Below are 12225 nucleotides of genomic sequence, written 5' to 3' on the forward strand. Positions count from 1 at the left end.
GTAGCTGCTTCTCTAGAAACTATACTGTGTTAACTCGGCGTACTTTCGCTACTAAGCTCGTGTAACATTTGCTCATCTATAATCTGGAAGAAATGCAACAAAGTTATCCATTCTATGAACTGGATATTTCATTTAGAGATAATACATTGATAACAGCAAAACAGTTTGCTTCGTCATTCGTGGTTAAATAGAATCATTCTATAATCACTATAGAATGCCTATCGACAATCTGGAAGAAATGCAGCAAAGTTATCCATTCTATGAATTGTAAATTTCACTCGGATATAATACATTGATAACAGCAAAACAGTTTGCTTCGTCATTCGTGGTTAAATAGAATCACGCTACAATCACTATACTCCACACACCTACAATCCAAAACAACTAACAAAGAATCCATCACCAACGATCGCGTAATCACGTTTGAAGCAAAGCAGCTTCGATCGAGCGGAATCCGAACATCGTCGCGAGTTAGTCCGTCTCGGAGTAGAAGATTCCCAGGACCGGGTGAATCCGTGACGGATCCCGGCGACTCGAAGACGCGCGGATAAAGTTCCGCGGATAATCCCGAAGAAACCCGACGCCTGCCGCGAGCGACAGTAGTTTTAGTGAGCGGGCGCGCGAGGCCGGCTAGCTGCGATCTAATCCTATTTTCGTTAGATCCGTTAATGGTTAATGGGAGGCAAAGTGGTCAGCGACCGGAACAAGGCCTAAGTCCGTCTTAAATCCTGTAGGAGGGAAACCCTTGTAGCCCTTAGACCAAGGACCGTAATCCGCGCTGGATAACTATTGCCTCGTCTTTGTGTATGCGTATCTCTCCCTCTCTCTCTCTCTGTCTCTGTCTATCTATCTATCTCTCGCTGCCTTACTCTCTTTCTAGGAGTTAATCGAAGCCGCGGGACCGTGAACGTTATCGACGGAATCTCCTCTAACCTGTTAACCAGCCATGACGACTTCACTGCTCTGCTCACCGGTGTCTATCTTTAGCTCCGGTTTTCTTATCTGTCCATCGACGCGCTGTTGAATTTCACTCGGTCTCAATGCTCATTTATTCTAGGCTTCATTCATTTATTGCCTCATTCATTTTTGGCGGTGTCGAGTAATTACGGGTGTAGGAACTTTGAAATTCTTTACAAAGAAATTTAGTATCTATGGTATTCGTATCGATCGAGTCTCGAGTACTCCTTGTTAGTTGCTAACTGGCTCGTTTCATTTTTTAAGGGAACGTATACGATTGCATAGCGATAAGACGTGGTGTGAGTTTCAGATAGACGTTGAACTAATCGCGAAGTGCTACTGGATTCATTTTCATACGCGACACGTATGGTTTAACACTTCGCCTAGAAAGAACTGTAACTGCAACCTTCTCCATTGTCTTCGATTGTACTCGTTCAATTAATTTAGTTAGAAACTATGTTTTGTACAAACAGGAACCGTATTTGATGAATTGATAGTCCCACGTTAAGACTTAGTAAATAACAAAAGGAAAAGATGAACAGAGTGAAAGGCAATACGTTGCTAAGTGAGAAGTGGGAGATCCCATTCGGTTGGCTACTTGGTCGATGATTTGATGGAGTTCAATGGGATTGTTTCATTTGGATATTTATATTTGTTGGAACACTGTTTTAATTGATATTCACGTTGAATAAGGATTCTATAGTCCTTGTCCTAACACTTATAATGGTCACCGCGGCACACGTGAGATCGAAAAGATCGAGAAACGCGTATATGCGACCACAGCAGTCAAAGGGTTAACCGAGACTCGGTTTCCGCTCGGCCGGAGACAATTCGAGTCCCGCGCGGAGAAGCATGCCCGCGGGAGAGGACAAACTTGCCCGGTAGGCGAGCGATCGTTGCGCGTTTATAATATGCAAGGGTGGAAACAATAATATCGTTGTTTCTGGCCGGGAGGTTCGGGGGCCACCCCTTTCGGATCCCGGAGGAAAGCCTCGCGCGGCCGAGTAACGCGACGCGCCGGGATTAATCGGGCTCCGCCTATGAAATTTATGAAATTCGCGCGTTGCGAACCGACGGGAGCCCGGCCGCTGCCCCTTGAAACGCGCCGGAAGACGTTCGGGATCGGGGAACCTCCTTTTCGTCTTCTTCTTTCGTCTTCGGCAAGAATTCTGTGAATATTAAGACTCAACTGATAGTTGTGACTCTTACTAGAAGTGTATTATTTAAACCTGATTACTTTAAATCGCTTTCGTTTAGTTCAATTCAGTGTTGCCACGGTTTCAACACGCTTCTAAATACTAGATACTAATCGTATTACGATGTTTTAACTTCTTATGATTCGAATCTCCAGTGTTAATCTAATTAATCCCAGTGCAGCGTGTTTTACTTCTTGTTACAGTTTCAAAGAAACAAAGCTATTTTATATAGATATTTCAAATATTGATGCGCTACAACAAAACTTAATATCATATATAACACTTCGTAATTTTGTTACATCGAATCAAATGATAACCGAGAGTCATCTCTCGAGTGCAAAGGGTTAACCCTTCGAAAGTCTTCCGCTAGATATATTCAAGAAAATATCTTGCGCAACTTATCGCGTCGAATACTCCTAGTAAAAAACCTCTGAGTGCAAAGGGTTAACCTCAGTCATTTGATTTGACCCAAGAAAATTGTAAAATTGAAAACTCAATATTAAATTTTATTCGAACATCGAAATAAAATAGTTCTGTCGCTCAATTTACGCAAGGTATCTCTATGTCAACTGCAAAAGATATTGACATTTCATAAGGAAATAACGAACACTTATTAATAAAAATATTCTCGAGTGCAAAGGGTTAATCGCCGTTTCCCTCAGACACGTGTAACCATCCCTCGGAACCCTCGCGGAGCGCGGAAGCCTCCGAAGAAAGCTAGATGACGGCGAACATCGTTGCAAGGCTGTCGCGGGGGCCAGCGTAACGGAACACGAAAGCCACATTATACTATTCAAACGATTGGCGGGGTTCGAGGCACGCGGCGCACGGCTAAGTTGACATTGTTGTTTCTGAGGGTGGCCCCCGGGGGCCCGGCGAATATCTTAGCGCCGCGCAGAAGCTGTACACGCGTACGCGTCGCCGTGCAAGCCCTCCGGGGATGTGAACGCTACAACCGCCGCCGCCGCCGCCGTTGCCGTTGCCGTTGCCGTTGCCTCCCGTCTTCCTGCCACCATACACTAATCAATAACCATGAATCGCTCCGGTAACAGCGGCATGCACGTTCCGTTGCACCGTTATTGTTGCCGGCCCGGAGTGCTCGAGCCACCGTGAATATTATTATCGGCGAGAGGAGCCTAGGCCCCGATCCCTCCTCGCGATACCACCCCCTTTCCCAACCCCCGGGCCCCGCGCTACACGGACACCCGAAAAACCAGGATTAACCCTTAACGGACCGGAAGTATTACAAGTTCAGCCGCTGCGAAAGAATAACGTTGACGGAAATGAATTCACTGATGGTTGACACGTTGCACTTGAGAAGTGACTCTCACCACATGATTTCATACAGTAACTATAAAATTTGATATGTAATATTATACTTGGTATAATGCGTCAATTTGGGAAATATTGAAATAAAATAGAATTCGGACGACATGGCAGTTAAAGTGTTAAGGTGTTAATGTGTTCATTGTAAATATTGCGACAATAACAATGAGAAAAGTAATAGAATGATTGTTGCAGCTATATACAAGACATTGGGTTTGAGTAGAAGTGTCCTGTCGCTATGCGGTAGGTTAAAGGTGAATCCTTTGGTTTTAGTTAGATTCTGCTATATATTTTGCAGAAACATCGAAACTTTTACAACTTCTGTCGTCAGTATCCTTCTTATAATCTATTCTACAGAATAGTTAAATACTCTATAATCTTAGTCAAATAGGCTTGCTACGACAGGGATGAAGCGTAATGATTACACAGTGAAGACTTGTTCCTGCTACCTTTTTATTCAAGCTGGATGAATGATAAAGGGTGGCTACTCTTTCCTGGAATGAGTCGGTCGGCCAGTTCGTCACGCTGTTGGCAGCGTTAAGGAGGTCTGTCTGGGAAGCGAGGATGTAGTTTAGGGTATGGAGAGAGCGCAACATCTGCTGCGTTTTGGATGCCATGCAAAACTTATGAATTTTTATTCAGGGCGTTCCTTTGTCCGGATAGTTCGGTGTTGATGGACGTGGGTTGAGGGAAAGGTGCCATTTTGTGTGTGTACGAGGTGGGAATGGGTTTGATGAGGTGAGATATCTCAATGATCTTGGGAAGTGACTCGAGATAATTGCTTTAATTTCGTACGAAAGTTTTGCGATGAAATATTCATCAGTTCGGATGTCCAAAAGCACCATACATAAAGAACATCGTAATAATCGTAAAAATATCTACATAATAAACAAAATAAAATAAAACAATCGTAAGAGAAGCAAGCTATGGTAAAAAATGATACGGTTCTTGAGTCTGTCAAGTATTCTTTTTCTACGAAACAGAAGAAAGAGAAACGAAGCTGACATTAGCACGAAGAAATAACGGGCGACGCATAATTCACGGTTTATGGAGCGACTCGCGATTAGGGATCGTCTAATTGACGCGGGAATGATGAAACGACGCCTGAACCGCGGCGAGGGTGGCGCGACGGTTTCTTACCAGCCAGCTTTCCGCGGTGACTAACGTTAATCCTTGAAATTTTAATGGCCGCGGACGAATCTCAATAAACTCGCGCCGTCCCACCGCCTTTCTCCACCGGGGAATCGATTTTCACTTTCCGCTCGTCAAGATTTCCACCCGCTGAACAATCCTTCGTCACGCTGTTCAATCGATTCAAACCACATCAAAGTGAACTTCCAATACGAACTAAACCATCTCGTTTCATTCTAATATCCATGTAAACCAACCAGACACAAAATAAATACAAATTTCTCCATTTACACAATCCACAATCCACAATCCACAGCTGCAAACAGACCTAAACAAAACTCCTCCACAACATATCAACTTCAGTCACTTTCAATGCAAACCAAACCACTTCATTTCATTCTAATATCCACGTAAACCAACTAGACACACAAAACATACAAATTTCTCCATTTAAACATCCCACAATCCACAATCAACAGCTGCAAACAGACCTAAACAAAACTCCTCCACAACATATCAACTTCAATTACTTCCAATACAAGCCAAACCACTTCATTTAATTCTAATATCTACATAAACCAACTAGACACACAAAACATACAAATTTCTCCATTTAAACATCCCACAATCCACAATCCACAGCTGCAAACAGACCTAAACAAAGCTCCTCCAAAAACCTATCAACTTCAATCACTCCCTTCAACCATCCCGTTCTCCAACCAACGCAAAACCACAAAACCACCCCAAACCGCTTCCAACATACTTCCCAACGCAGCACACAAAACAAACACACCCGCGACTCCTACAAGAATTACACGTGAACGCGCGGATACTCTATAATCCTGCGAACCCGCCGAAAACCAGTTCCAGCAAGGGATGAAACAGCGTCGACAATCGAGGCGATCATTAAACCAGACATCGAGCCCGGCAGCGACGAGGAGCGTATTCGGCTCGGATCGCGCGAGGGGCTGACGTCCCGTCGACGACGATCTCTAATAAAGTTCAATTATCTCCGGAAACGTTAGGCACCCGGGGAAAAGGCGGAGAAAGGTGTACCGAACGGGGAACGGGAAGGTACGGCCAACACACACACACACACAAACACCTGCACACAGACAAACGGTCGACCGCCCTAAAGTCGGTACGAGAGAAAGAGAAACCGGGAGAGATGATAATCTAAACGATCGCAAAGTGGGCTGCAGAAACGCGCCGAAATTGGCAATAACGGGGTGGGCGAGGTTCACCGGAGAACGAGGAGGGGCAGCGGGGGGGGGTCGGGTAGGGGGAGGTGGGGCTGGTCCGCGCGTAACGTATACGGAGAGCCGCGTTCGCCGTGGCGAGCCCCCGACGATCCGGCGCGAACTTCCTATTCTGGTTAGCATTCAAATTGAATCTTCGTGGCGGCCGGTCGTGAAGAGTTACCGCCGTTAATGGACCTCGCAAACGCTCTCAAATTGCCGGCAGACTGGCTGAGAAGACGCGCGCGGCGCGGCGGGGCCCTGCCTAATCTACCAAGCTTGATCCGCCGATCCCGCGCGCCCCGCCTCGCCGAGCTTCCACGGAATTTTCTCGCACACCCCTCATTACCTTCGTTATTATTGTCCCCGGGATCGCCCGGGATTCGTTTTATGTTCCGCCGATGTTGCGAATCGGTGGCTGGAGCTACCGTGTTGGAATGATTTTGGTGGTGTTGATTCGGGATCATCGGTGTCTTTGGGATTGGATGTTTGTAGGGATGTTGGGAAATACATTATTGTTTTGAATATTGTGATGGATGTCTGGAGGAACTGGATGTCTGTTGTGGTGTTTTGGGGATTATGTGTAGTGAACGTTTGGTAGTTTTAATGAGTTAAACGACGTGTTACTGACGAGTGATGATATTGAATTACTTGAGAAGGATTGTAACGAGATAACCGATGTCGAACGAAAGTGTTTAATATTAACGGTGAATAATGGAGAATTGTTCCTGGTTTCCTTTGCTGAGAGGTGATAACTCTTTGAATTGTGAAAGTTCTCTGGTTTCCCTAGTTAAAGTTCTTAACGAGAAATAAAGGAACTAAGGAAATAAATTAAGGATGTGCTGTTTTATTTCGTTTTAAGTATCGATGAGTTATAGAGAGATTCGAATGAAGTAGTCACTCTGTGATTACACTGTATCGAATCGAATGAGGCGCTCCTCTGGTGTAAAGGGTTAACTCTGCTAAGGGAGTTATTTTTTAATGTTAGTTTCGTAATGGATGCATCGCTAGAGCCATTGTTATTCGAGGTTAGGCGGCCGGGTCGATAGGCGTAGGTTCAAGATGAAATTGGATACGAAGAGAAAAAGAGGAAATTTGATTGCGTTCGGGGAATCGTTACGCGACTCGAGCAACTCCTGCGGAGTATCCTCAAATTGGCAGCGATCTAACGAGCGGCTTATCAGCCGATGAGCCGCGAGACGCGCGTTACGGGCTGCGCGGCTCATTGCGCTGCCAACGTAATTCGAGAAGCTACCTCGAGGGTGGCTCGCCCTTATTTCTTTTCTTCCGTTAAACCGAATTAGCTTGCTTGATTTAGGCACGAGATATACCCTCCGCCCGTTCGAAAAAAATGTTTCCTTCTTCCAAGGAACCTCGGGGAACTCCCATCCCCTAAGCTAGCCTATTGGCTCACTGAAAATCTAGCTGTAGATCTTTCCAATATTCACGTGGCAGAGAAATTTCTTTTGGAAAAGGAACACCACTTCGTTGTGCTACTTCTCTAATCCCTAAATCAATTAACAATCGAAGTTGTGAATTAGAAAATCCTCTAAAGATTAATTAACCTTTGATTATTAATACATTGACTACGATAGCTTCTTCAAACCTCTTTGTATTGTACTATTCTAGGTGATTTTCTAATTCACATCTTCGATTGTTAATTGATTCATTAACCTTTGATCCCTTAACACAATAACCGGCTTCTCGAAAATAATCGTAACAAGTTAACCCTTAGCACTCCAGATTTTGTAACTAACATCTCTTAGGTTTCTTTATTTTCCTTCTTAATACAACATTTGGACTATAGAAGATCCAGTAACCTCACGATAGTTCTAAATTTATTCATTAAAATATTTAATAGTACAAATGTTATCATACTGGAGCCTACAAAGTGCAAAGGGTGAAACTAAAAATATCTAACAACGTAAGTCAATAGTCTAACTGAACCATAGCGACAAATAATTAACAATTCTTCCTATTTATCTACACATTCATTTATCGTACGAAAGAATAATGGTTACGTAAGATTTCCATTGCACTGGACGTTAGTCAATAACAGTAGACGAACCGTTAAGGGTGCATTGTGACCGTGACTTCGCAATGTTCCGCGAATCTTCGGATTGATTTCTGGGCAGAGGGGAAGACCGTGGTCCACGGGCTCGTGGGAAGAGCCTACCCTCTCGCCGAGATTCGAAATGGCTAATTCGCCGCGGCCCGTCCCGCTGGGACCGTGGGGTTCGAAGACGGAGAAAGCTGGCCGAAGGGACTCCGGAGACAAGCCGCGCGGCCGAGTCGCTCTCTCCGTTTCTCGATGTAATTCTATTAGAGGTAACTACGCGAGCCCGACCGTCGTCCGTTGGATTTAATCACGGAGCCGCTCGACCGAGCGATATTCCACCCCCTCGCGATAGTCTTTCGAGAGTGCAGCGGAATTAAACGCGTCGTTCTTGGTCTACCGGCCTGGCGGCATTGTCGGGCTCCTCGTTCGGGACAATGAGCCGGTAGTAACGTTTCAAATGGAAATCAGTTGCCGGCGAAATTATTTAGGCGCTCGAACCAGTGGATTCTAGAGATGTGAGGATATAGAATTTGGGAGGCTAGATCGAAAGAATGAAAATTAGGAGAGTAAATAATGGAATGTGTATGATATACAATTACGTAACTCGAAATCTCGTGAAATATAGTGTATAATCATTTGTTGATTTTAACCCTTTGCACTCGGAAGTTTCTCATTGGGAATATTTAACATTTTTTGAGGCGATGTTCTTTGAAATGAACTTTAAGGGAAATAGCAAGTATTAATTTATTCGAATATTTCACGTGGGCATTATACAAAGTTCAAAGTTCAAGCTATTCATTATCCACGGATCAAAGCAAACTATTTTGCTATTATCATTGTATTATCTTCAAATAAAATTTCCACTTGAAGTAGAATGGACAATTTTGTTGCATTTCCTGCAAATTGTCGATAGTAAGATGGTACATGAGCTTAACCAAGGGGTTAAATATCAGATTTTATACTTTTGCGTGAAATCAAGTGACTGAGAGTCATCTCCCGAGTGCAAGGGGTGAACTTAACCAGAAAGGATGATCGAACTAACAAACTTGATTCTTCTGCTTGCAGCCGAGCTAAAGATGGACGTGCTCCGAGAAAGGGAAGTGAAGGACAGCCTCGAGCGCCAGCTCCAGGACGAACAGAAGGTCCGAGGTGAGTAGACGAGCCAACTGTAAGATTAGGGGAAGATTAACACTAAACCTACTAGTCAAACTGACTTTTCCAAATTTTTCTATAACAACTTGAGTGCATCTATCGATACTAACTGATTTATAACTCAGTTTATATCACTAAATCCATTTCTTGAATCATTCTCCAAAGAAATATCTGTCATCTTCTGAATAATTACAAAAAGGTCATTTTAACCTATGTAATTTTAGTGTTAAATCCGCAATGAATTCGTACAAATTGCTTCCAATACTCCAAAACTCCTCGAAACTGACTAGTGTATCTTCTCCAAGAACATTCAAAGAACTCAAAGACAGAAAGAACCAATTCATTTAACACTAGAACTACCATACCAGTCAAAATGACTGGTTTCTATTGTTCTGTTTCGGAATTATCGATATCTTAACCCTTTGAACTCTGTTGGCTCCAATATGGCACCAGTTCTAATATTAAATATTTCAATGAATCTTAAAGAAACCCTAAAATTATTAGATTTTCCACACATCCAAATTTTGTACTAAGAAGAAAAATAAAAGATCGAAGAAATGTTATAGCATTCATTTTTGCTAGGAATACTATAAAAATTAGTTGCAGATAGATTACAAAACAACCTGGAGTGCTAAGGGTTAAAAGCATTGAATATTCGAAATGATCTTGAAAATAGCTTCACTTGAATACTACAATGAACATTCGAAGAAACCGAAAACAATATATTCTCACAATTTTCATATTACACATCAATCGTTTCAAATCCGTAGTTCTAGTGTTAAGAATCCATTCCAACTTCTTCCATACAAACCAACTCTTCATCACGAAAAATCAAAAGGCAACAGTTATATCGATAATCAACTACAAACATGAGTAACGTCTCACACGTTTCACGAGGAAACGTGTGCGCGAAGGGGTTAAGACCGTCCACTCTCAACCCCTCGAGTGTTAGGTGGTCCAGGTCGACGACGCTCGTTCGGCGTCCCCACGGCGAGATTCCACGGACGCCGTGGGTTTAAGGACGCCTGTCCCCGACGGGGCGGACACTCTTTACGGCCTCTGGAAAATTGACTCGCCGCGTAAACGAGCCCGCTCGTCCGCGCGGGCCGCGACGGCCGATCGGCCGCGAGTAGCTGAACGCCTGCCGGCCGTTCCGCGCCACGAAAACGGTTAACTCGGCGATAAATCAACGAGTCACACCGAGAGACACCGCTATAAACTCTCGACCGCGTACCCTATTATTCGGGCTCTCCGGAGAGGCTAGACGGTCTTCCTGCCTCCACCGATTTTAGCCGCGTCTCCGTCGAATCGCCTTTCATCCCTGTCCGCCGGCGTTAATGGAAGGGTTGGATCGCGGAGGCAGCCGGCGCGCGGGGTCGAAGGAAGCTGGGAGGAAAAAGGGAGTCCGGACGAGCAGAAAACCGAAGGCCGAACCGTGATCGCTCGGGACAAGTTTGTATCGAATGTCGGCCCGTAATAGAATAGTCGTCGTCGTCTCGCGTTTACAGGCTGCTTCCCGTCGACCACCTACTCGCCGCGACACCCACTTCTTCTTTGTTCGGCCGCGTTTTCTCTAGTATTTTCGTGCGCCCGGCGGGGAGATAAATTCGAAGAAAGGGGACGCGATTTCTCTTCGTCGCCTGCGGATCCTTCGTTCGATGCGCGTCGTTCCGAGCGGTGTCTCCTCGGCGACGGAAGTTTAAGGCGAACTGGGCTCGACCGTTATGGAAACTGATATTTTAATAGGAAATAGTGGATGAGTCAGAGTAACGTGTATATTGTCAATTCTTTAACGCTAGGTTTACGGACGTTTATTGCACTGTTTATTCTCTCGATCCTACCAAAAATCCATTTAGATCTTGGAAATTAAGGGTTGAAGAATGGACGATTATTATACATACTCGTGCAATTGCATTAATCAAAATCGATGTGAACTTTTAGGAAATAATGTTTGTAAAATTCAATATTCGTCAAATTACGTTCCGTAAACCTAGTTTTAACATTTTCGTAGAAACTTGGACATTTTCTGATGAGGAAACCGAATGTTGGATATATGAGATATAAGATAGTGGAGCAATTATTAAGAATATTGTTTCAATGAGTGTTAAATGAGTTTAAATGAGTTTCGATGAGTCTACGTGGCAGTGTTAATCATCGAAACTGCCATAGATATTTTCTTCCAAAACCGTTAGATACACAAATTGAGATAGATCCACACTGAAGTATAATTCTCGATAAATGTATCCTCATAACTCCTACAAGAAAACAGAACAACCGACTGTACAATTCTGTAAAACTCATTTTATTACTCTTTTCACTGTCATTCCCGTGATACCTACAATTAACACGTTAAGCATCCTACTAGATCTCCGCAAATTTCTTTCCACTTGTCTATATTACAGTATTTTATCAAGTAAACTTGAAACACTCCCAATCGGTTACTGCCAAATGACAAAACCGACTGTACAATTCAGCTCGAATATCAACCCTTAACGAACCAAAACTCATTTCATTACTCTTCTCACCGTCATTCTCCTAATATCTACAATTAACACGTCAAGCATCCTACTAGATCTCCGCAAATCTCTTTCCACTCGTCATCCATATTACTTTATCTACATCCACATTACTTTATACATTATTTTACCAAGTAAACTCGAAGAACTCCGAATCGATACAGCCAAACGACAAAGCAAAACCGACGAAACACTCGAAAAACTCATACCGCCCCTGAGAAAGCCATTACCGCGGTAGATCGCGTCGGTTCCTCCGTCGAATCACACCGGGGCCGACGTCGGCCGTCGGCGGCGGAAGACAATCCTCGGCTCTCGAATTTTTCGAAAAACCTTCCGCCCCGACGCGCGCCATCGGCGAATCGATTCGCCGCCGACAGAGAGATAAAGAGACAGAGGGGGACGGAGACAGCTCGGAAAAGAGAGAACGCGGTCCGCGCCGGTCGGGCCGACTCGGCCCGGGCAAATTCAATATCACGGATTTTCCCGGCAAAAGATGTCGGCGCGTCTCGGCTGACGCGAGCACAATGCCCGAGCCTCCCCCCCGATAAATATGTAAAAGTCGAGAAGACCGACGGGGGAATATATCCGCGTGCTTCGCGCGGGGCGCAGGTGAAAGCGGGGGAGAGGCTGGTCGCTCTCTCCTCTCTGTA

At 44.4% G+C, this 12225-nt stretch overlaps 2 protein-coding genes across 8 annotated transcripts in view; one reads left to right on the forward strand and one right to left on the reverse strand.

Annotated features, from left to right (window-relative positions):
• The window catches only part of dac (dachshund family transcription factor), a 281299-nt gene that overhangs the window by 206053 nt on the left and 63021 nt on the right, over positions 1 to 12225 (forward strand). For all 3 annotated transcript variants that reach the window (XM_031989689.2, XM_031989688.2, XM_031989690.2), the window contains one exon: positions 8973 to 9056. In XM_031989689.2, the coding sequence (XP_031845549.1) occupies positions 8973 to 9056 (84 nt within the window). The remainder of the gene's footprint in view (positions 1 to 8972; positions 9057 to 12225) is intronic.
• The window catches only part of LOC116432589 (uncharacterized), a 316706-nt gene that overhangs the window by 146252 nt on the left and 158229 nt on the right, over positions 1 to 12225 (reverse strand). The gene's annotated exons all lie outside the window — the stretch shown is intronic.

Source organism: Nomia melanderi, chromosome 9, assembly GCF_051020985.1.
Source record: "Nomia melanderi isolate GNS246 chromosome 9, iyNomMela1, whole genome shotgun sequence".
Taxonomy (NCBI): Eukaryota; Metazoa; Arthropoda; class Insecta; order Hymenoptera; family Halictidae; genus Nomia; species Nomia melanderi.